General features: G+C 40.0%; 2 protein-coding genes across 4 annotated transcripts; one reads left to right on the plus strand and one right to left on the minus strand.

Moving 5' to 3' along the window:
* Positions 1-333: 333 nt before the first annotated feature.
* Positions 334-9,555, plus strand: rtraf (RNA transcription, translation and transport factor). 3 transcript variants are annotated; one of them, XR_008569542.1, is made up of 9 exons: positions 334-480; positions 561-685; positions 1,328-1,427; positions 3,180-3,260; positions 3,353-3,441; positions 3,526-3,594; positions 4,573-4,621; positions 4,714-5,582; positions 5,655-9,555. XR_008569542.1 is itself a non-coding variant. In XM_054767493.1 (9 exons), exons 1-8 carry the CDS (start codon positions 420-422, stop codon positions 4,866-4,868), a joined length of 729 nt encoding a protein of 242 aa, XP_054623468.1. In that variant the 5' UTR covers positions 334-419; the 3' UTR covers positions 4,869-4,879; positions 5,655-9,555. The 3 variants fall into 3 exon arrangements, 2 of the variants coding, with proteins under 2 accessions (XP_054623468.1, XP_054623455.1); XM_054767493.1 differs by having other exon boundaries at positions 4,714-4,879; XM_054767480.1 differs by having other exon boundaries at positions 4,714-9,555.
* gpr137c (G protein-coupled receptor 137c) lies at positions 7,913-20,219 on the minus strand. Its single transcript, XM_054767273.1, has 8 exons — positions 19,562-20,219; positions 18,278-18,327; positions 17,295-17,402; positions 14,630-14,768; positions 13,309-13,455; positions 12,021-12,134; positions 11,740-11,846; positions 7,913-10,206 (listed from the first exon to the last, which is right to left on the minus strand). The coding sequence occupies exons 1-8, from the start codon at positions 19,907-19,909 to the stop codon at positions 9,978-9,980; spliced, it is 1,242 nt and encodes a 413-aa protein (XP_054623248.1). The 5' UTR covers positions 19,910-20,219; the 3' UTR covers positions 7,913-9,977.
* Positions 20,220-20,272: the final 53 nt, after the last annotated feature.

Here is a 20,272-nt window from a genome sequence, read left to right on the forward strand (position 1 = left end):
TTGTTGTTTTTATTGTTGTTATGTACTGTGTGTGTGAAAACAGACCAAACGGCTGTTTTTTTCATATTAGGCCACCGGAACTGGCTATTTGAAAAAGACCGCGGACTGGCCTGTAGGTGGTGCTATACCTTGCGTCGGAAAACAGCAGATAGTGAGGGAAGTGGCGTAGCCCTCGCGTTTCCGGTCCGCATTGGGCAGTGACAAGTGCAAGTAGCTGCTTTTTAGCTAGCTAGGGAGATATACATTATCAAGAGGTAAACATAAAACACGTTCGGTAAAATAACAGATACAGTGGCTGTTCAATGGGAAGATGTGCCACAAGGCGAGTCCATTTCTGCGCATGCGTGCCGCCATAACCAGCCAGCCCCGGAAGTGGTTCCTTGCTAACGTGTGGATGCTTGGTAGACACAAACGTAGCAATGTTCCGGAGAAAACTGACTGCTTTAGATTACCACAATCCAAATGGATTTGACTGCTCCGGTAAGACATTTGGCATAGTGTTATCTGTTTTGCTAAAGAGTCGTGTGGTTGAATAGAAGAAACGGTGTTTGTTTCGACAGACGAGACGCAGCTGAGGAACTGCATCGTGTGGCTGGAGGACCAGAAGATTCGGCACTACAAAATTGAAGACAGGGGCAATTTGAGAAACGTCCCAAGCTCAGACTGGCCCAAGGCTTACCACAAGGTAAGACGTCACCGCAACAGCAGCTACACGTTGGCATTCACATATTCCGTATACATATATATATATATACACACACACACACACACACACACACACACACACATACATACATACATACACACATACACACACACACACACACACACACACACACACACACACATACATACATATGTGTGTGTACTTTTGTGCAGTACCTGCAGGACGTGAACTGTCCGCAACAGCAGCTACACGTTAGCATTCACATATTCCGTATACACACATATATATATATATACAGTATGTCACAAAAGTGAGTACACCCTTCACATTTCTGCAAATATTTTATTATATCTTTTCATGGGACAACACTGAAGAAATGAAACTTTGCTACAATGTAAAGTAGTCAGTGTACAGCTTGTATAACAGTGTAAATTTACTGTCCCCTCAAAATAACTCAATACACAGACCTTAATGTCTAAACTGCAGGCAACAAAAGTGAATACACCCCTAAGTGAAACTGTGTGTCTGTGTGTACTCACTTTTGTGACATACTGTATATATACTGTATATATATATATATATATATACACACACACACACACATACATACATACATATATATACACACACACACATATATGTGTGTGTACTTTTGTGCAGTACCTGCAGGACGTGAACTGTCCGTTTGGACCTTCTGAGAGAGCGGAGGCTGTGGACTGGCTGCTGGGCCTGGCTGTGCGATATGAATATGGAGACAATGGTGAGACCAAAGCAGAGGCACAATATTGGTTTTGTTGCAGAACAGTAAAGACCAGTAGGTGGCGCCATAGGAAAATGAATGGCTTTTCTCAAGCGTTGACCCCACTACTTTGTTGTAGTTATATTTTCATGAATTGTACGTATATTTTTAAATCAATGAGTGAGTCAAGACATGATAACATCATGATAATATCACCTGTGCAAAGCCTGCTGCTAAGGACACACCGCTGTCATTTCTACACACCCTGGGGAAAACAACACACTTATTGGTGTCAATCAACTTTTCATGGAATAATGTTAAGAAAACAAGAAATTTATAACACGTGTGTACACGTGGGAGTAATGTTTGACGCAAAATAAGACATTTAGTCACACATGATGCATATTGAATAGTGCTATTTTTAACAATAAAAGTGTGCGAATGGACAGCTGTGTCCTGAATGCTACGTCTGATCTCAATGTCATTACGAAGCTTTGTCAATAGAAAAGTCAAAAGCAGTGACAGGAAAATGCGAAAAGCGTCATTGTTTGCGGTGGGAATCATTTCAGTGTAACGCAAAACAATGAATTCATTCATATGAAACAAATTTAGAAATAACATCAGCAAGACAAGATTCATCATCGTAAACGCTGGTTTTTGTGCTGTTTTGTCTTCATGGCCAGTGAGTTTCAGCGCTAAAGGAATCATTCTTGCACCGTTCACGGTAGCTAACGTTACCTTCAAGCTAGGTGAGGTTTATGTTGGAAATCTTAACAGTTTTATAGAATTGTTTATGGCACTAGCTGGTTTCGGAGTGTTTCATAGTTTTTGACATTTGTACATTTAAGTGCGTGTGGTTTGAAGTGTGCTACAGTTGTTGGTTGCCCAGGTAGGATTCCTGATTAATAAATGAAATATTTTGGTAGTTATAGCAAAGAAAACCTGATTACCACCTTCTAAATACTCTAAATTCCTTCTTAACATTACTGGAGCCCTCTAGACATGAGACAACACCCCTCTAGTGACCTTTACACTCCTATTACCCAATATAGTAGACATAATATGAGAAAATAAGACATAAATAAGCCTGAGATTTTTAGTAGGGATTATTGCGCATGTTGTGAGCTGCAATAAAAGCCTGATGTTCCGGCCGTCAAGTCTGGTGCTTGTGTGTCTGAACAAACATTATACAGTAACATTACTGACACCTAGTGACTAGTGTAGAATACCACATATCATCACAGCCTCTTTTAAGGCGTCTTCTGAATGCCTTATTTCTGTTTTACTTCATTTAACCATTTATATGCTTGAAAATGCTTCATTTAGGGAAAAATATGTAAGATTCGCTTACATTTTTTGCCTAATAGGGCTTATTCCACCAGGAAACAGCATGAATTATTCATATGTATCACTATGTATTCTTTACTTGCGTATCTTGCTTGCTGCTGTAACAAGTGAATTTCCCCGCTGTGGGATAAATAAAGTACAAATACAAATCCAATATATTTTTGAAAACGTGTAATAAAGTAAAGGTGTTAAATTGGAAGCGTGATGTGGTAAGGGGTGAGTGTAGATGTATAGCATGCGTAGAGTGATGATGATGTCTACTATTATTATTAATATAAGAATATAGCCAGAGGCTCGTTGTCGTTGGTACCGGGGTATTTCAGGAACAAGAGGTGAAAAGGCGTTGCTGACCCTACTTTAAAGTGGACTCGTGTGTCGTATGTTTTTATTTCTGGTAGTTGATTGTGTGTTTTTGTGTCTATCTAGTGAACAAGTACAGGAACTGTCGGCCACTGGACGCGTCCGGCAACGTCCGAGCGACGTCGGACCCTCTCGTCAACCTGGACAGTACGCATCACAAGGCGTCACAGTGCCGCCCCCCCGTGCTTCTGTCTTTCTTGTAGGTGAACGGACACCAATCATGTGTTTGCGTTCTTCAGGTGACTCGCCAGACTTTAAAGCCGGCGTGGTCGCCCTGGCCAACATTCTGAAGATCCAACGGCATGACGACTACCTGGTGATGCTCAAGGTGAGCGCTTGCAGGTCTTCACCCATCCTGCTTTAACGCCGCACACGGCTCCCTTTTTTATGGCATGTTTGTCGTACCCGCAAGGCCGTTCGCATCCTGGTCCAGGAGAGACTTTCACCAGAAGCCATCGCCAAAGCCGACCAGAGCAGAGAGGTAAACACGATGCACCTTTATTTCATCTCACATTTTCAACGCTTGACTTTGACTACTAGACTTTTCTTACTTAACTTTTACATCTTTTATTTTTCATGAAAAAGTATTAATTACAAAATGTTTACGCTTTTTAAAAATTATTTATTTTATACTTTTGGTTTTTATATGTTAAAAACATATTTTGACTGTATTCTTGTAAAATTACAGCTGTTTTTCCATTTCTACTGTTTTTTTTTCATTTTCCAACTATTTCAACTTTGTTTTTGTAAATTTTCTTCTCGCAATGTATAATGACTTTATTCGCAGAATTTGACTGTATGAATGATAATACACGTAATATGGACGTGTGCAAGGCAATGTTAGAAGCACACATTAAGTGCTTAATGCACGCTATAGACATTGCAATCCAACCTACCTCGGTGTTCCCAGTGTCAGCGAGTGACGTGTGTCTTTTTTCCGTCGTCGTTAAACAGCTGTTGCAAAGCAGAAGCTGTAGTAATTCTACATTTGATCAAAGTTACTTAAGATTTGTCAGATTAAAACACGTGGATGTTCAGATTGTCTGCACTTTTAATCACTGAGCGCTTCTATTTACCCTCGTTACATTTCGCTGAGTGCACTTCACAATCACCAGTCATTTTTCTACTACAAAAATCCAACTTTTCATGACTGAGATTTGAAGTTTTTTGGGTGATTTCAGGCCCAACAAGTGAATACGCCATGTCTAAATTTAAGGTTGAAATACTGCAAGTTGAAAAGTAAGGTGAGATATAAAAGTTGGCAAAAACTCTAAAAAGGGTTAGCGGAATGGCGACCTGAAAAGGAGGGTCGGTACCGACCCACGATGAAGACGTAGCGTTACACCCCGAATGTTTACCTCCATGCTGAATTATGAGCCAGAAGACCTTGAAAGTGCTTGAAAAGTACTTGAATGGGTACGTAAGCATGGCGTATAAATGTGGTGTTGTCTGTGTTCAGGGAGTCCCGGTCGCTTTAGATCAGCACATCCTGGGTTTTGACACAGGAGGTGAGTATTTGTTGGGTTATTGGGTTAACAGCGCAAGATGCATGCGTGTGCGCGCAGAGTAACGTAAAGGTGATTTGTGGTCTCCCGGCCAGACGCCGCCATGAACGAAGCGGCTCGGATCTTGCGCCTGCTGCACATCGAGGAGCTGCGGGAGCTTCAGACCAAGATCAACGAAGCCATCGTGGCGGTCCAGGCTGTCATCGCTGACCCAAAAACGGACCACAGGCTGGGCAAAGTGGGCAGATGAAGCTTGAGTTTGTACGTACGTACGTTAAGCGTCATCACAGATGACATTTTCATTGACAAAGTGAGACTTGGGACAATTATGCACACTCAAAGCTGAAAATAAAAGGAGTCAAGCAGCAAATCACATTTTCCTCTTATAAATGTCACATCTTTAGAAAGAGAAAAGATTGGCGGAACGTGGAAGCGCAGCTGCTGTCAGTCTTAAAGGGATAGTTGGGATGAAGTTGTATGACATCCCCATCAGCAGTGAAGTACATCAACGGTGACTTTTCCCCCACGTTGTCCCGTGAGCCGAGTTCTGGTTGGTGTTCGGTGCTGATGAAAGTAGTTCCGGCTAGTTGGTGGGGTCACTTGAGTAAAGCGTTTTGCTTCTCAAAACAATGTGCGCTCAAAAGAGACATTTGCATCACAAAACAGTTTTCCACAAAAAAAGTCAGACCTCGCAGTCGACCTGCGTTGTTTTCTCTCCGTTGCTAGCGCTCCCACAAGGAGAGTTGGCCAAAGCTGCATGCACTGCAGGAGGAAGCTGGCACAGGAAAACAAACCCGCCCAGCAGCGGCATCATATTGTCCATCAAATCCGCAAATGTGCCGCCACCCAAGCCCGCGGGGGAAAGCAGTCTGTCCGCCCTCTTTGCGGCCAACAGACTGTACCTCCTGCACAGAAGCTGCTTGAGTGCGTTGGATTTACCCGTGCGTGGAGGTGCTCACAACAGGTGCATGACACAGCGTGTGGACATGTGGTCGAGAGCAACAATGATGGAGTCATCCTTCGTGATCCCTCTCAGGTGGAACAGCGCCTCGATCTGCTGGAACCACAAAGCCGGGTCGATCTGACAGAACTCTGGAAGCTGTGAAGTTGCGGCGACAAAAGGAGTTGGGGCGACATGGCCGAAGAGGACTCGCACTCGTTCGCTGCTTGAAACATGTTCAACGGGGGCACCAGTGTAGCAGTTGTGGTAAAACCCTACGACAGTTTTCTTTCCTTATTGCTACTTCGCTTTAAAGTAGGGATGCTAGTTACCTTGGGGGTACACGTCTTCTGTTTCAAGTGCGCTCACCTCCCACCTGACTACTCCATTTAAAGTTGGTGACGAGGGTTCACTCTGCATTTCTCTGTGCGCAGAGTGAACCGTCCTGTCATTCAGCCTCTTTGTGGAGGCGGGACTACTAGTGAGTGGATACAGGGTGCTAGCAGCAAATTAGCTTCTTGAGAAAGCGTACGCTAACATGAATGGAGGCACAGAAGCGACGATTTCTAATGTGAACGCAACAGCCCCAGTGTGGGAATATTTCAGTTTTAAACAATGAACACAGCGGAGCCTTCGTCCTTATAGTCAACGCTGACTGAGGCGTTTGGTTGGCAAAGTAAATGTAAACAAAACTGTGCAAAATGGTGCGCGCTCAGTCTTGCTCGCTACATTGCAAAAGACATGAAACCCTTCCATACGGTTATACGGCGTACGTTTTATGCCACATAATTGTGATGTTTCCGTGAAGCATTAAGAACAACAACGTGGTTTATTGCAAACATCTTTTACTGTCAACAGCGTGCAACTCAACCAACAACATACGTACAGGCAACTTAAGATAATGTGGCTCACACAGGTACACTATACTTGAGTACCATCTAGTGCAGGGGTCACCAACGTGGTGCCCGCGGGGACCACATGAGGTGCCCGCAAGCCTGCTTTTCATTCAGGTTTTCAGTTAATAATGAAAGAAGAGTAGAAAGAAATGCATTCTGAAATACAAAATGTGAGTTGTGGACACCAGTATTTTGTTCATGTTCTGGTAAAACAAGCATATTGGCTTTGTTTGGGTTTAAAATAAGCTCTGAAAATAAATGTTGCAAAAATGAGTAACTCTTGGCCATTTTCATTTTGTAAAAGTAGCTCTCACAAGGAAAAACGTTGGTGACCCCTGATCTAGTGGTTCAAATGTGAATTACACCTCTCGACAATAATTAATGAAAAAATTGTCTCAAAAAATGTCGATAATGTCAATTATTAACAATAATTTGTAGCGCAATTATCGACCAGCAAAATGTATCATGACCGGCCTACCTGGAATACATGTAAATACGATCAGAAAGACCAGTCAAATTTAAATAAGCTGGAACAGCCAATAAGAAATTCACCTTGTATCAAAGAAGGCTCAGGGTGACACTCTTAATTGTGCTACAAATTATCAACAATAATCGACAATATTGACATTTTTTAGACTATTTTTGCATTGTCGTGAGGTGTCATTCACATTTGAACCACTAGATGGTACTCAAGTATAGTGCACCTGTGTACCTGACACATTAGCTGCCTATGTAGACCCTGTCTGTTAAGAATAGAAAAAGACGGCAATAAAAACACTACACACACACACACACACACACACACACACACAGTTATGTAGTGCATTGTTAAAGTAATGTAGGGAGTGATATTTGAGCTATTTGAGTAAAATGCAATGTTGCTGATTGTCCTTCAACACGTCTTCTTTCACTCGGTCATACAGATCAGGAGTTGCTGCTTGTGACACGTACATGTACTTTCTCCCAGGCAATTTGTACTGTCTGTCAAACATTTCTAACAATTACGGAAGGTTGCGTTTCTTTTACAATGTAGGGAGCGACACTGTGAGCGCGCACCATTTTGCGCTGTCGTTTTATATTTACTTTGCCGATCAAACGCCTCAGTAAGCGTTGACTGCCGGGACAAAGGCTCTGCTGCACGTCCACACTGGATTTTGTGCCTTCATTCATATTAGTGTTTGCTTGCTAACTGCTCGCACTGTGTGTATCCACTCACTAGTAGCCCCCGCCTCCACATACTGGGACAAAGGCTGAATGGCTGACAGGAGGGTTCACTCTCTCCGTTCATTCCAATACAGAACCATGTTGACTGAACCCTCTTGTCATCCAGCCTGTGTGGTACAGCGAGACGAGGAAAAGGAACAGGCATATATGCACGTCAATTTATTGAGGCTGTCAAAATCGACCTTTTTTTTCGATTTATCGTGACAGGCCTAGACAAAAAGTATTTGATCTGAGAAGAGTGCCATCAGTCTTTATTGACATATGTCTAACAACATTTTCATCATTGATTGTCTTTCTTGCACAAATATGGAATGACTTGAATGCACAGCGTTAAAAAAAAACAACCAAAGTGACAACTTGGATAACAATTCAACAACACACGTCATATTGTCATATAATGTCATATTTCACTTCTGACCTGCAAAGCTCCTTTTCAACCAGAGTAGAAAATGTGTGAATGCTGAAGGTGAACTAGAATGCTGGGTGGAAAATGTGGAATTAAGGTAAAAGTGGGAATCTTTGGAATTGGGGTCATTGTTATGATGCTGGAATGCTTTCAGAGAGTCGAGAAATGTAGGAAAAACGTGATTAGTGGGAATTTTTGAGCTGGAAAATGTGGAATTCTGGGACAGGCAGGACTGTTTTGAAATGTGGAACATCAAAGGTGTTTCCAGTGAGGGCCACGCAGCAATAATGGAAGGATGCAACTCTGCCACTTTCAGATTTCGTCAAATATGCTGAGAAGTGGAAAAAGCTCAACTTTTTTCTTCTCTGACGACTTTATTCCCAGACTTTTTTTTTCTCATAAATTTTCCCCAAGCTAATTTGATCAAAAATGTAAATTTGATTTTGTTTCTCATAGTAAGACTTAAAATAAAATGCTTTCCTATTTTGAGTATATATTATTAATATATACATACCATTATCACGTACATATAACATGTATATGGATGTATAGGCATATATTAATATTACAAGTACATTTTTTTCTGGAATATTTCAACTATATGCAGCTTTTTTTCCTTATTTATTTTTCAACTGACGTAATATTCCGACTTAATTTCTATAACACTTGAACTTCATCCCAAAGCTACTTTTCCAAAAATAACAGTTTTGTTTCTCATATTACGACTTTAAACAAACACTGTATTATTTCTTTAATATTTCAACTCTGTGCTACTAAAATGACATTTTTCCTTGTATTCTGATTACATTTTCGTAAAAGTTTGACTTTTTTCTTGTTACTATGACTTTTCTGTAAATATTTTGACTTTATTCTCGTAACTATCTTGTAGTAAATGTTCTTCTCATATTGTAACGTTACTCCCATATTTGGACTTTATTCCCGTAGTATAATTTTTTTCCCCAAGCTCATTTTGCTTTGTTTTTCATAATATTACAAATTTTAAAATGAACATGGCATTTCAACTCTATGCTACTAAAATGACATTTTTCTTCATAACATCACAAGTTTATTCTCATAAAATTTCATTTTTTTCCTCTTGATATTTTGACTTTATTCTCGTAAAAATTGCAGCTGTTTTTTGTGCATTTCTGCTGTTTCTTTCCACTTTCTCCTTATACATTTTCGTCCCGTAATGTTCTGACTTTATTCCCATAAAATTAGAACTTTTCCCGCAACCTAATTACAACTTTTGTTTACTTTATTTCTCGTATCACGACTTAAAAAAAATGACTTTTTCGTGACTATTTCAACTTTATGCTAATAAAACGACATTTATCCTCATAACATTATGACGGAATTCTCATAACATTTTTCTCATTTGAATAAACTTTTTTTTCTCATATTTTGATTTGTTGTAAAACAACAGCTGTTTTACCCCATTTCTGCTGTTTTTTTTTTTTTAATTTTTCAACTACAACTTTTTCAACTTCTTGTCAATTTTCTTCCTTTTATTGTCATAGAAATGATTGCTCTTTTTACCATTTTTTGCTGCTTTTGCTTAAATTTTCTGCTTCAATGATATTTTTAGAATGTTCCACGGGTGGATTAAAAAAACAAATCAGGCGCGGGCATCCCACTTTGGACCCCCCTGTGCTGAAGGAGTGAAAGAGTGAGAGGTGATGTACACACACACACACACACACACACACAATCATCTATCCACAAAGATGCAGATGATGCAAAAGCTTCTAGCAAAACTGGTTTTGTGCAAATGGCTCCACTATGACCGCTACCTCTTCTGCTGCGCGTCCATCCTGGTACTGCTTTGATATTTGCAAAAGTACACGGAGGGAAAGTGGTCTTTGTTTTTTGGGAAGGAGGTGCAAATGAGCTTTACTTTTGCGGGGTGGAGTAATAGTAACTTTGGTGCTGCTGGGTACTCTGTGGGGTGGAGTAGTAGTTGTGGTGGTGGTGGCCGGGATTCTGCACGTTGCCGGAAGCGAAGAGGAGGGGGGCCGTGGAGGTGGGCGGCGGCAGCTGGGTCGACACCAGAGTCCCGTTGTGCTGGATAGAACCGAACCAACTTGACACGCGACCCGCATGCACGCTGGAGGGGAGCAGACTACAAGAGAGACAAGACCGAATTTTAGGTTGGGGGGTTAAGAAAGTCGTCATATTACCAGAAGAAAATTTACAAGAAGGTGAAATAGTTGATGAATTAAAAACAAAAGAAAACAGTGTAGAAATGGGGGGGAAAAACCCTACAAGTATTAGTATTAGGCCCACATTAAAAAAGAAAGTCATATTACCTTTGCCCAAGGCCAAAGGTAAGTCCCCCCCCCCTTTTCATCGCTGTCTCAGGCAATGCCTGTTATGATGGAGTATTAAAATAATCGGAGATTTTGGGAATAAAGTTGTAAATTGATGAGAAAAAAAAATAATATTATAAGAATAAGGTAGTGAATCTACGAGAGAAAAAGACTCACTTTATGTTAGGCATTGCCTGAGACAGCTATGAAAAGGGGGAAATTATGTGGAGGGGGGGCGGGTAAGGAAGGAGGACGTGAGATGATGCTAACCCATGCTAATCTGTTTGTGCTGTGTTTTGCTGCCACATGCTAAATAAAAGCTTGCCTGAAGCAAGAGGAAAGTTTCCTTCCTCCCTGAAGAGCTGTGCTCTAAATTTCTGACATTTTTCAGAAATTTGAAACTTTTTCCTCCTAAATTTACGACTTTGTTCTTGTAAATGTACAACTTTTTCTTCTTGTAAATTTGCGACATTTTTCTCCTAAATTTACGACTTCATTCTCGTACCTTTTTACAACATTCCCAAAATCTAAAATGTTTTTTTTCCCCAATGAGGCCCTGATACTCGTCGTAAAAAACAGCTGTTATTTTACAAGAATAAAGTCAAAATGAAGGCAAAACGAGGAAAAACTCACAATTTTAAGAGAATAAACTTAAATAAATAAATGTTATGAGGAAAAATAATTTTAGCGGCATACTGTTGAAATAGTAAAGAAAAAAGATGTAATTTTACAAGAAACAAAACAACTAAAGTTAAATTTTTTTTAATAATTAGCATGGGCATTACAGGAATTAAAAAAAATAGAATTATGGGAAAAAAAATTACAAGAAGAAAGTTTAAATAGTTGTGGGAAAAAAAAACAAAACATCAGAAATGGTAAAACCAGCTGTAATTTTAAGAGAATAAAGTCAAAATAAATGAGAAAAAACTTTAGTTTTATGAGAAAATAACATTATTAGCAGCAGAAATGAAAAAAGAATAGTCAAAATATTAAGAGGAAAACGTCATTCTAACGAGAGTCTCAATTTTAAGAATAACCGTAATAATGTCACTTTAGTAGCATACAGTTGAAATATTAAAGATTTTTTTTTTTTAAGTCGGAATATTACAAGAAACAAAACAACAAAGTTGTCAATTTTGGAATATTAAGTTGGCCAAAAAGTCATAGCACGGGAAGAAAATTTACAAGGAGAAAGTTTAAATTAAAAAAAAAAGAGCAGGAAAATGGCACGGTTGCGCCCTGGAAGGCCGTTGGGTGTTTCCAGCGGTGACCCACCCACCCTGACGGCACAATGTTCCTCATGGGTGGGGGTGTGCGTGTGTGTGTGTGTGTGTGCGCGCGCGCACCTGGCACGATCGCCTCTGTTGATGCCCCTGGAGAGGTCGTCATCACTGTCGCGCCTCCTTGGGTTGTCAAAATAAGAGTCCCCGGAGCCGATGATTCCCGTGGCGAGCTGGCACACATGAAGCTCGTTCAAAGCGGGGCTTCTCACACGCTAAATCGTGAAAAATCACTCAAGGAAAAGCACATTTTAGCCTGAAAGGGTTAACAGGACAGCGTACGGCTGCAAAAGCGTTACAAGTGACATGCATGTGTACGGAGCATCGCTATACGCGTGGATTTGTACCAGGTTGTGATTGGGCCTTTGGACTCGGAAGAAAAGCACCATCAAACTGGTGGGCAGCATCTCCCAAAAGAACAAAACCAGGCCAAACACCACGTAGGCCTTGCCGCTCATCGCCTGCAACACACACACACACACACACACACACACACACACACACACACACACACACACACTTTATTATATGAACGACTGTTCATTCTGCATTACGGGGTTTTCATCAGCATTTGTTCAATGTGAGCTTTAAGGCGGCAACCAACCACCATTTTCTTTGTCTGCTAATCTGACCTTTGTTGTTTGGATTCATCATGCAACTTTGTTTTTTTATTTCACCTTGATTTGACCAGGTAAGGTCAGTTGACAACAGCTTGTCATTTACGTTGATGACCTGGCGAGAGGCCCCGGCATAAAGTCAACATATACAGGAAGCCATCATGCAACCAGGCAAGCATAAAAACATTGACTTCAAAAACTACAACAGAGAGTAGCTAATTGCTAATGTACGTATAGCAAGACCAGAATGACTCAACACTTACAACGTTCAAGTATTTTGGCTTTATTCTCATAAAATGACTGCAGATTTTTCAGTTTTTGCTGGTTCCCCCCCCCCCCCCCCCCCCCCCCCCCCCCGTCCTGCCACCCCCATTTCAGCTTTCCCTGTGGGAATTTGTATTATTATGTACTTTATTTGCCACAATATTATAACCCGAATCACACTTGGTTTTGTTTTGTTTCTCTGTTGCTATTTTCCCTCATAATATTACGAGTATAGTCTCGTAAAATTGCAGCTTTTTTCTCCTTAGAATGAGACTTTTTTTTCTTAATATTTTGACTTTATTCTCATAAAATAACTGCAGATTTTTCAATTTTTGCTGTTTTTTTCCCCCCGATCTATTTCAGCTTTCCTCTTGTAAACTTTCTTGTAATATTATGTACTTTATTTCCATAATATAACATTTTCCCCAACCTCATTTTCCAAAACGTACAACTTTTTGTTTGTTTCTCAAGTTTTTTTGTTTTTTTTTTACATTTTTCATCACAATATCACAAATGTAAACGTGCAACCTTTACTCTCTTAATATTTTGACTTTATTCCTATAATACGCTGATTTGGTGAAATGAAGTGAATTTTTTGAATGTGCGGCCGGTAAAGGTAAAGTGAGCGAGTGGTGGGTGTCGGGTTTTTTGGGATGGAGAGCCAACCATCATGCACCCAAGGAGATCCCAGCATCCATCCTGGCTGAAGGAACACCTCCCCACACGGTGTAGTCTATGAAGTATGAATATTCACCTGGTCAGAAAGGTTGCACCAAGTATAGCTGCAGAGATTGGGTCCATCCTGCACGGACAGCGCCACCACCAGGTTGTAGCAAGCTCTGGACGTGTAGAGGAGGACAGCCAGGGCTCCCACAGCCGTGGCTTGACACACGGATGTCCCCTGTAGACACCCAAGAAAAAAAAAAAAAGACTCGTGGGGATGAACAAATGTTTTTCCCCACACATGAAGCAGAAAGTCTTAGCCAGGAGAGCGCAAGCTTTACCCTGGAGGAGAGTAGTGTTTGAAGCCCTGCTCATTTCGTTGTACCGTTACCTTAACAGTACAGTCATCCCTCCGCACAAAAAAACATAATCATTCATAAATGCCACTGTTTCATGCGGTTGCATATGGCCGACTCTTACTCGCAGATATGCTGATTGAAGCACCTTTTTTTTTTTTTTTGCCTCAGCTGAGCATTTTCAATCGTAAAAATGGCTAACTCGGGGGTGTCACAACGGCGGCACATTCTAAAAATACCAAGAAAACGTAAAAATCATTTTACAAGAATAACGTCTAATTATTTTGAGAAAAAGTTGGCATTAGGCCTGTCACGATAACAAATTTTGCTTGTCGCTACAAATTCTCGGCGATAACCAATGGTATCGACAACATTTTTTGAGACCGCTTTTTCCCGTTAATTATTGTCAAGAGATGTGTAATTCACATTTGAACCACTAGATGGTACTCAAGTATAGTGTACCCGTGTGAGCCACATTAGCTTGGCACAGAAGTTGCCTGTACGCATGTTGTTTCAAATTGATGCCATATAACCGTATTGAACGGTTGCATTTCTCTTGTAATGTAGCGAGCGACACCGTCTGTGAGCGCGCACCGTTTTGCACTGTTTTGCCGACCAAACGCCTCAGTAAGCGTTGACTGTCAGGACGAAGGTGGCGCTGCCCGAGGAACCTCCATCGGTACCAGCTCAGGCTCCTTCGCCACCAGAGAGGTGACACTCCACGTCCCAAGAGCTAGCTTCTGCCGCCCTGGATCGGACCGCCAAGGTCCCCGCTTTGAGCCACCACCCAGCTCACGCTGCGCCCAACCCCTCTGGACCCATGTTGCCTCTTCGGGCTGTGCCCGGCTGGTCTGGGTGAGGGAAATTTAACTCAATTTATATGATACCTCATCTAGGACTTGTCATGGGTGGCCCTACCAGGGGCATAAAAGCCCCCGATAACTTAGCTCCTAGGATCATCGGGACATACCAGCGCCACCACGATAAGGTGCTACGCTACCCTCGAACTAGCAAAATATTCATTGAAAATACACTTTGTCCTTCAGCTGTGCTCACCTTGGATTGGAGGTAAACGTTGGCCGAGGACATCTTGGCGATGCGGAAGACGCAGATGGCCAGAGAGACGGCACACAGGACAAACAGACTGTCGTTGATCAGAACGCCAGCCACAGCGGTGTGCCTCACACTCCGATCGCTTGGGGGGAGAAAAACAAAAAAAAACACCCAAGAGCACAAAGCGCTCGTTTCACGACTCCTTTCATTTGGACCGCTCCATTCTGTTCAGGGTGGCGGGTGAGCGGGAGCAGCGGTGGTCAAAGTGCGGCCCGGGGGCCACTCTCGACCGGCGGCGGTTTTGTTATTGGCCCGCCTCACATTCTAAAAATAGCATTTAATAAGAAAACTACAAACAACGGCAAAAAGGTCAGAATCTGCAATAATTCTACAAAATTAAAGTCAAAATATTAAGAAGAAAAAACTGTCATTGAAAGAGAAAGTCAGAATTTGATGAATAACGCAATCTTATGGGAAAAATTGTCATTTTAGGAGCAGATAGTTGAAATATTAAAATGAAAAAATATGTATATTTTTTATTTTTTAAAAGTGGTAATATTATGAGAAACAAAAAACAAAATAAAGAAAAATGTATATTATGGGAATAAAGTCATAATATTACGGGTAGAAAATGTATGAAGATTATTTAAGAAGATAGTTGAAATAGATGGAAAATAAAATTTAAAAAGAGCAGAAAAAGAAAAATCAGCTGCAATTTTATGAGAATAAACTGGGAATATTATGAGGAAAAATAATGTCATTTTAGTAGCATAGAGGTGAAATATAAAGTTTGAATATTATGAGAAACAACACAAAATAAAGTTGTCATTTTTGGAAAATTACGTTAGAATATTGTGGGAATAACGTCATACAATGTAGAAAGGAGAATTTACAAAAAAAAATTTGAAATAGACTGATTTTATTTTTTTTAACAAGAATGAAGTCAAAAACATTAAGAGAAAAAAGTAGAACAAGAAAAAAGATCATCATTTCATGAGAAATCATTGTCATTTTAGTAGAAGAGTTGAAATATTAAAGAAAAATATGTTTTTTTTTAGATGACGAGTCATAATATTACGAGAAAGAAACAAAATAAAGTTGTCATTTTCGGAAAATGTGATTGGGGAAAAAGTTTTAATATAACGAGTAGAACATTTACGATGATTAAGAAGAAAGTTGAAATCTGTGAGGGAAAAAAACAGCAGAAATGGAAAAAAAAAGCAAGAATAAAGTCAAAATATGAAGAGAAAAAGGTTGCATTCTCAGGAGAAAAAAATGTCACAATTTTATCATAAGAGTGTTGTAATATAATGAGGAAAAATAATGTCATTTTAGTAGCATAAATAAAATATGTTTTTTTAAATTCATAATATTATGAAAAAAAACAAAACTAAACAAAGTTGTCATTTTTGGAAAATTAGGTTGGGGAAAAAGTTAGAATATTATGGGAATAAGGTCATAATAATACAAGAAGAAAGTTCAAAGATATTTTAAAAGAAAGTTGAAATATTTCCGGGGAAAAAACATGCAAAAAAGGTTAAAAAAAAAGCAAAGAGTGAAGTTGATATTAATATGTTTTTTTTTCCAACTATGTATATGACAAACCTGAGATGCACTTTTTTCTTGCAATATATGTCACTTCTTAACATATCTACATGTGTTGCTTTACAGAATATCAAAGTGGAAAAGCTCATTTTTCACTGTGTTGCCCTCGCTGAAAAAATGTTTGGCCATCCTCGGTATACTATATTGGGTAACAGGAGTGTAAAGGTGACTATAGGGGTGTTATTTCATGTCTAGAGGGCTCTAATTATGTTTAAAAAGTGTATTTAGAAGGTGGTAAACAGGTTTATTATGCCTAATATGTCTTATTTTCTCTTATTATGTCTACTATATTGGGTAACAGGAGTGTAAAGGTGACTATAGGGGGGTTATTTCATGTCTAGAGGGCTCTAATTATGTTTAAAAAGTGTATTTAGAAGGTGGTAAACAGGTTTATTATGCCTAATATGTCTTATTTTCTCTTATTATGTCTACTATATTGGGTAACAGGAGTGTAAAGGTGACTATAGGGGTGTTATTTCATGTCTAGAGGGCTCTAATGGTGTTTAAAAAGTGTATTTAGAAGGTGGTAAACAGGTTTATTATGCCTAATATGTCTTATTTTCTCTTATGTCTACTATACTGGGTAACAGGAGTGTAAAGGTGACTATAGGGGTGTTATTTCATGTCTAGAGGGCTCTAATGATTAAAAATTGTATTTAGAAGGTGGTAAACAGGTTTATTATGCCTAATATGTCTTATTTTCTCTTATCATGTCTACTATATTGGGTAATAGGAGTGTAAAGGTGACTATAGGGGTGTTTTTCATGTCTAGAGGGCTCTAATGATAATAAAAAAAAAATAAAAAGTTTATTTACGTGGACTCCAGCTCACCTGTGACTCTGAACAAGCAGAAAATTAATACATTTTTTTTTACTTCAACCAAAAAAATTATAATTGATACATTTAAATAGAATTCTTTAATTTATTTAACCAAAAATGATTAGTACAGTATGTAATTTATTCATTTTTATTGCGAAATTTATACAAAAAAATGTATCAAACATTTTATAAAAATAAAACAAAAAGATGGAAAAGAAAAAAGGATTTGTTTGGCTGGTCTTACCTTGGCAGTTGGGAGTTCTCCAAAGCTCCTTGCACCAACAACGCACACGTTGCATTCACCACCAGGAAAAATACGCTGACACACAGGAACAACAAACACAGCCCGATCCTGGGGAGGGACAAAAATAGGAGTGAAATGACAGCAGAACACCTTCAAGTGTCTTGCTTCACTGGACACTTGATTAGGTACACTAATGCCTCCTATATACAAATTAGCACGTCATTGCTTCCAGACCCCACCAAGTAGGAGTCCTTCTCATATTATGGAAATAAAGTCATACTATTACAAAAAAAATTGTACAGGGATAAAGTTTAAGTATTTGAAAAATAATGAGCAAAAATGGGGGGAAAAAGAGCAAAGAGTGAAGTTGATATGAACTCATTCAATACCAAAGACGTTTTTATAATCCCCGCCGCCCGATCCCAACAATGTTTTTATGCATCTTTTACACGTGAGAGGCAAAAAGAGGTGATGACGCAACTCTCCGCTAATGCATTTCGCTTTAGAGCACTTTTACAAATGACACATGACAGGAAGGAGGAAGTGAGAGAGCGTGGAGGAGTGTAGCGTGCAGCAGGTTACGCGTTGTACGGACATTTTAATGCATGCACACATGCACACACACAGTTCAGTTCCAAATGTGAAAAGTGTAAATAGTTCAGGGTGTAAATAAATTATTTGGATGTAAAACCATCTGTTGTTTGTGTTGTGGTGTGCTTGTTTAGATATTTGAGCCGTCACGAAAGCAAAAAATATTTGTGTGAAAGTTATGCTTGAAATGTACCTTTTCACAAAAAGCTGGTTTTCTCCCCGTTTTAGTCGGGAACTGATATTTTCCTGAAACTTTCCTATGTTCTACTGCTGATTACTAAAGAAAGGATAAAGGTAAAAAACTAACTTTTTTTTTGATGAAAGGCGGGAGTCTAATGGTTCTTTTGGTAGGTTGCGTGTTTATAGAAGGGAAGGGACGCAAGAGGACTTACCTGGATTTGGACAGCTCCGCTGAATACTTGGCTTTGGCCTTGCACATCACCTACAAAGGAACATGTGACCGTATGAATGTGGACGGCCGTCATGTGATCAAATGCTACACAAGGCGGTGAATGAATGAATGAATGAATGTTTTCATGTGAAAGACGCAGACGGGTGTGCGCTTGTGTCGTCTTCACGCTTGCAGGATGTCAATCCATGACAGCAACTGCGCTCCCAACTCCCTTGACATCACCAAGCAGCTCTTCCCTCGTCATTGCGGGCTGCTCGCCCTCACCTTCCTCCCCATCATCCTCACCCCAGCAGGTGACATCATCCACAGCATCATAATAAGAAATAACCTCTCTTTTCTTTCATATTTCAACTCTATGCTACTAAAATTATGTTATTTTTAATCTCATAATATTACCAGTTTAGTCTCGTTAGAATGACTTTTTTCTCCTCATATTTTCACTTTATTCTCATAAAATTACAGCGATTTTTTCCATTTTTGTTGGGTTTTTTCTTACATTTTCCAACAATTTCAACTTTCTTTTTGTAAATTTTCTTCTCCCAATATTACAAGTTTATTGCCATGATATTTAGACTATTTCCATAATATTATAACCTTTTCCCCCCAAACAATTTTTTTTTAATTGCAACTTTTTTCTGTATTTCTCATAATATTACAACTTTTAAAAATAATGTATTTTTTTTATTTAATATTTAAACTCTATGCTTCTAAAATGACATTATTTCCCCCCTTTTTTTCCTGGTTAGAGTACGACTTTTTTGTCTTCATATTTTGTCGTACTTCTCGTAAAATTACAGCTGCTGCCCCCCCACCCCACCCTCATTTATTTCAAGTTTCTTCTTGTCATTTTTTTCTCGTAATATCATGACTTTAGTCCCATAATGTTATAACTTTTTCCCCCCAACCTAATTTTCCAACAATGACAACTTTTTTGTTTGTTTCTTGTTGTACAACTTAAAAAAAAAATCTAATATTTCAACTGTTTGCTCTTAAAATGAACATTTTTCCCTCATAAAATTACGACTTTTTCCTCTTAATATTTTGACTTTATCCTTGTAAAATGTTCATTTATGTTGTTGTTTTTGCTCAGAATTGCAAAGAAAGCAATATGAACGTCTGGACTGGGAGCCACTTTGCGTCCCATGACCAGCAATAATAACCTTTAACCCTTTCTACCGCCAGTCATGTGACCAGTCAAAGAGGCCTTTGCTGGGACAGGAAGTTGGGACGTCCATACTTGTAGGTAGAAGCGGTGAGTCCTTACCTGCCAGAAGTAGAAGTTGAGCAGGCAAAGGGTGAAGAAGTGCAGGCAGACCGGGCAGCAGAAGAGCAGCCAGTACGTCAGCGGCTGGAGTTGTTCGGCCTGCGCCACATTTTGAAAGTAAAAAGAGAAGAGGGTCGTCCTGAGCGCCGCCCACAGCAAGCTCAAGAACAAGAAGACCGTCTGGTAGCTGCAGCGCTTGTATCCGTAGCGCAGGACGAGCCACAGCTGCAGGTAGACGAAGAAGAAGAGCAGCGCGTACAGGATACTGTAGGCGGCGGTGAGGCTCAGCTCCAAGGCAGGCGTGATTGCACCCCCGGAGCTCAACACCTGCTCTTCTGACCAAAACATGTCCACATTATCGAAAACGTGAGGCCGAGGGCGAAAGCCAGGTCAAGTTTAAAGAAAAAGCAAGACGGAAAAAGAGGAAACAAGTAAAAAGATGCCCCCGTGAATCTCTGCAAAAAAAGAAAACAAGAATCAGCTGTGTTGCAATTGTAGACCCACCCCCTCGCCTCTCTCTTTCATTTAGGAAAAGGAGCGCTCTGTCTCCGCCATCTTGGCTCGACAATAGGCAGTCGACAAAGTGATCCACGCGCCTCAGGAGCCACAGATTCCGCTCAGTTTCCTCGCCAGGGCGATTCACGTGTGAGAAACGCCCACTCCCACCAAACAGCCCGCCTCCTCAGTGCGTTGATTGGCCAGAATGCGGCA

Source organism: Dunckerocampus dactyliophorus, chromosome 1, assembly GCF_027744805.1.
Source record: "Dunckerocampus dactyliophorus isolate RoL2022-P2 chromosome 1, RoL_Ddac_1.1, whole genome shotgun sequence".
Classification (NCBI taxonomy): domain Eukaryota; kingdom Metazoa; phylum Chordata; class Actinopteri; order Syngnathiformes; family Syngnathidae; genus Dunckerocampus; species Dunckerocampus dactyliophorus.

Excerpts from the sequence above, each read along its gene's own strand:
- gpr137c (XM_054767273.1), bottom strand. The coding sequence starts at position 19,909 with ATGTTTTGGTCAGAAGAGCAGGTGTTGAGCTCCGGGGGTGCAATCACG. Across the intron at positions 14,769-17,294 it reads GAGAACTCCCAACTGCCAAG|CGATCGGAGTGTGAGGCACA; the intron begins GTAAGACCAGCC and ends TCTCCCCCCAAG. Across the intron at positions 10,207-11,739 it reads AACAGAGGCGATCGTGCCAG|TCTGCTCCCCTCCAGCGTGC; the intron begins GTGCGCGCGCGC and ends TCTCTCTTGTAG.
- rtraf (XM_054767480.1), top strand. The coding sequence starts at position 420 with ATGTTCCGGAGAAAACTGACTGCTTTAGATTACCACAATCCAAATGGA. Across the intron at positions 3,261-3,352 it reads CCCTCTCGTCAACCTGGACA|GTGACTCGCCAGACTTTAAA; the intron begins GTACGCATCACA and ends TGCGTTCTTCAG. Across the intron at positions 3,442-3,525 it reads ACTACCTGGTGATGCTCAAG|GCCGTTCGCATCCTGGTCCA; the intron begins GTGAGCGCTTGC and ends CGTACCCGCAAG.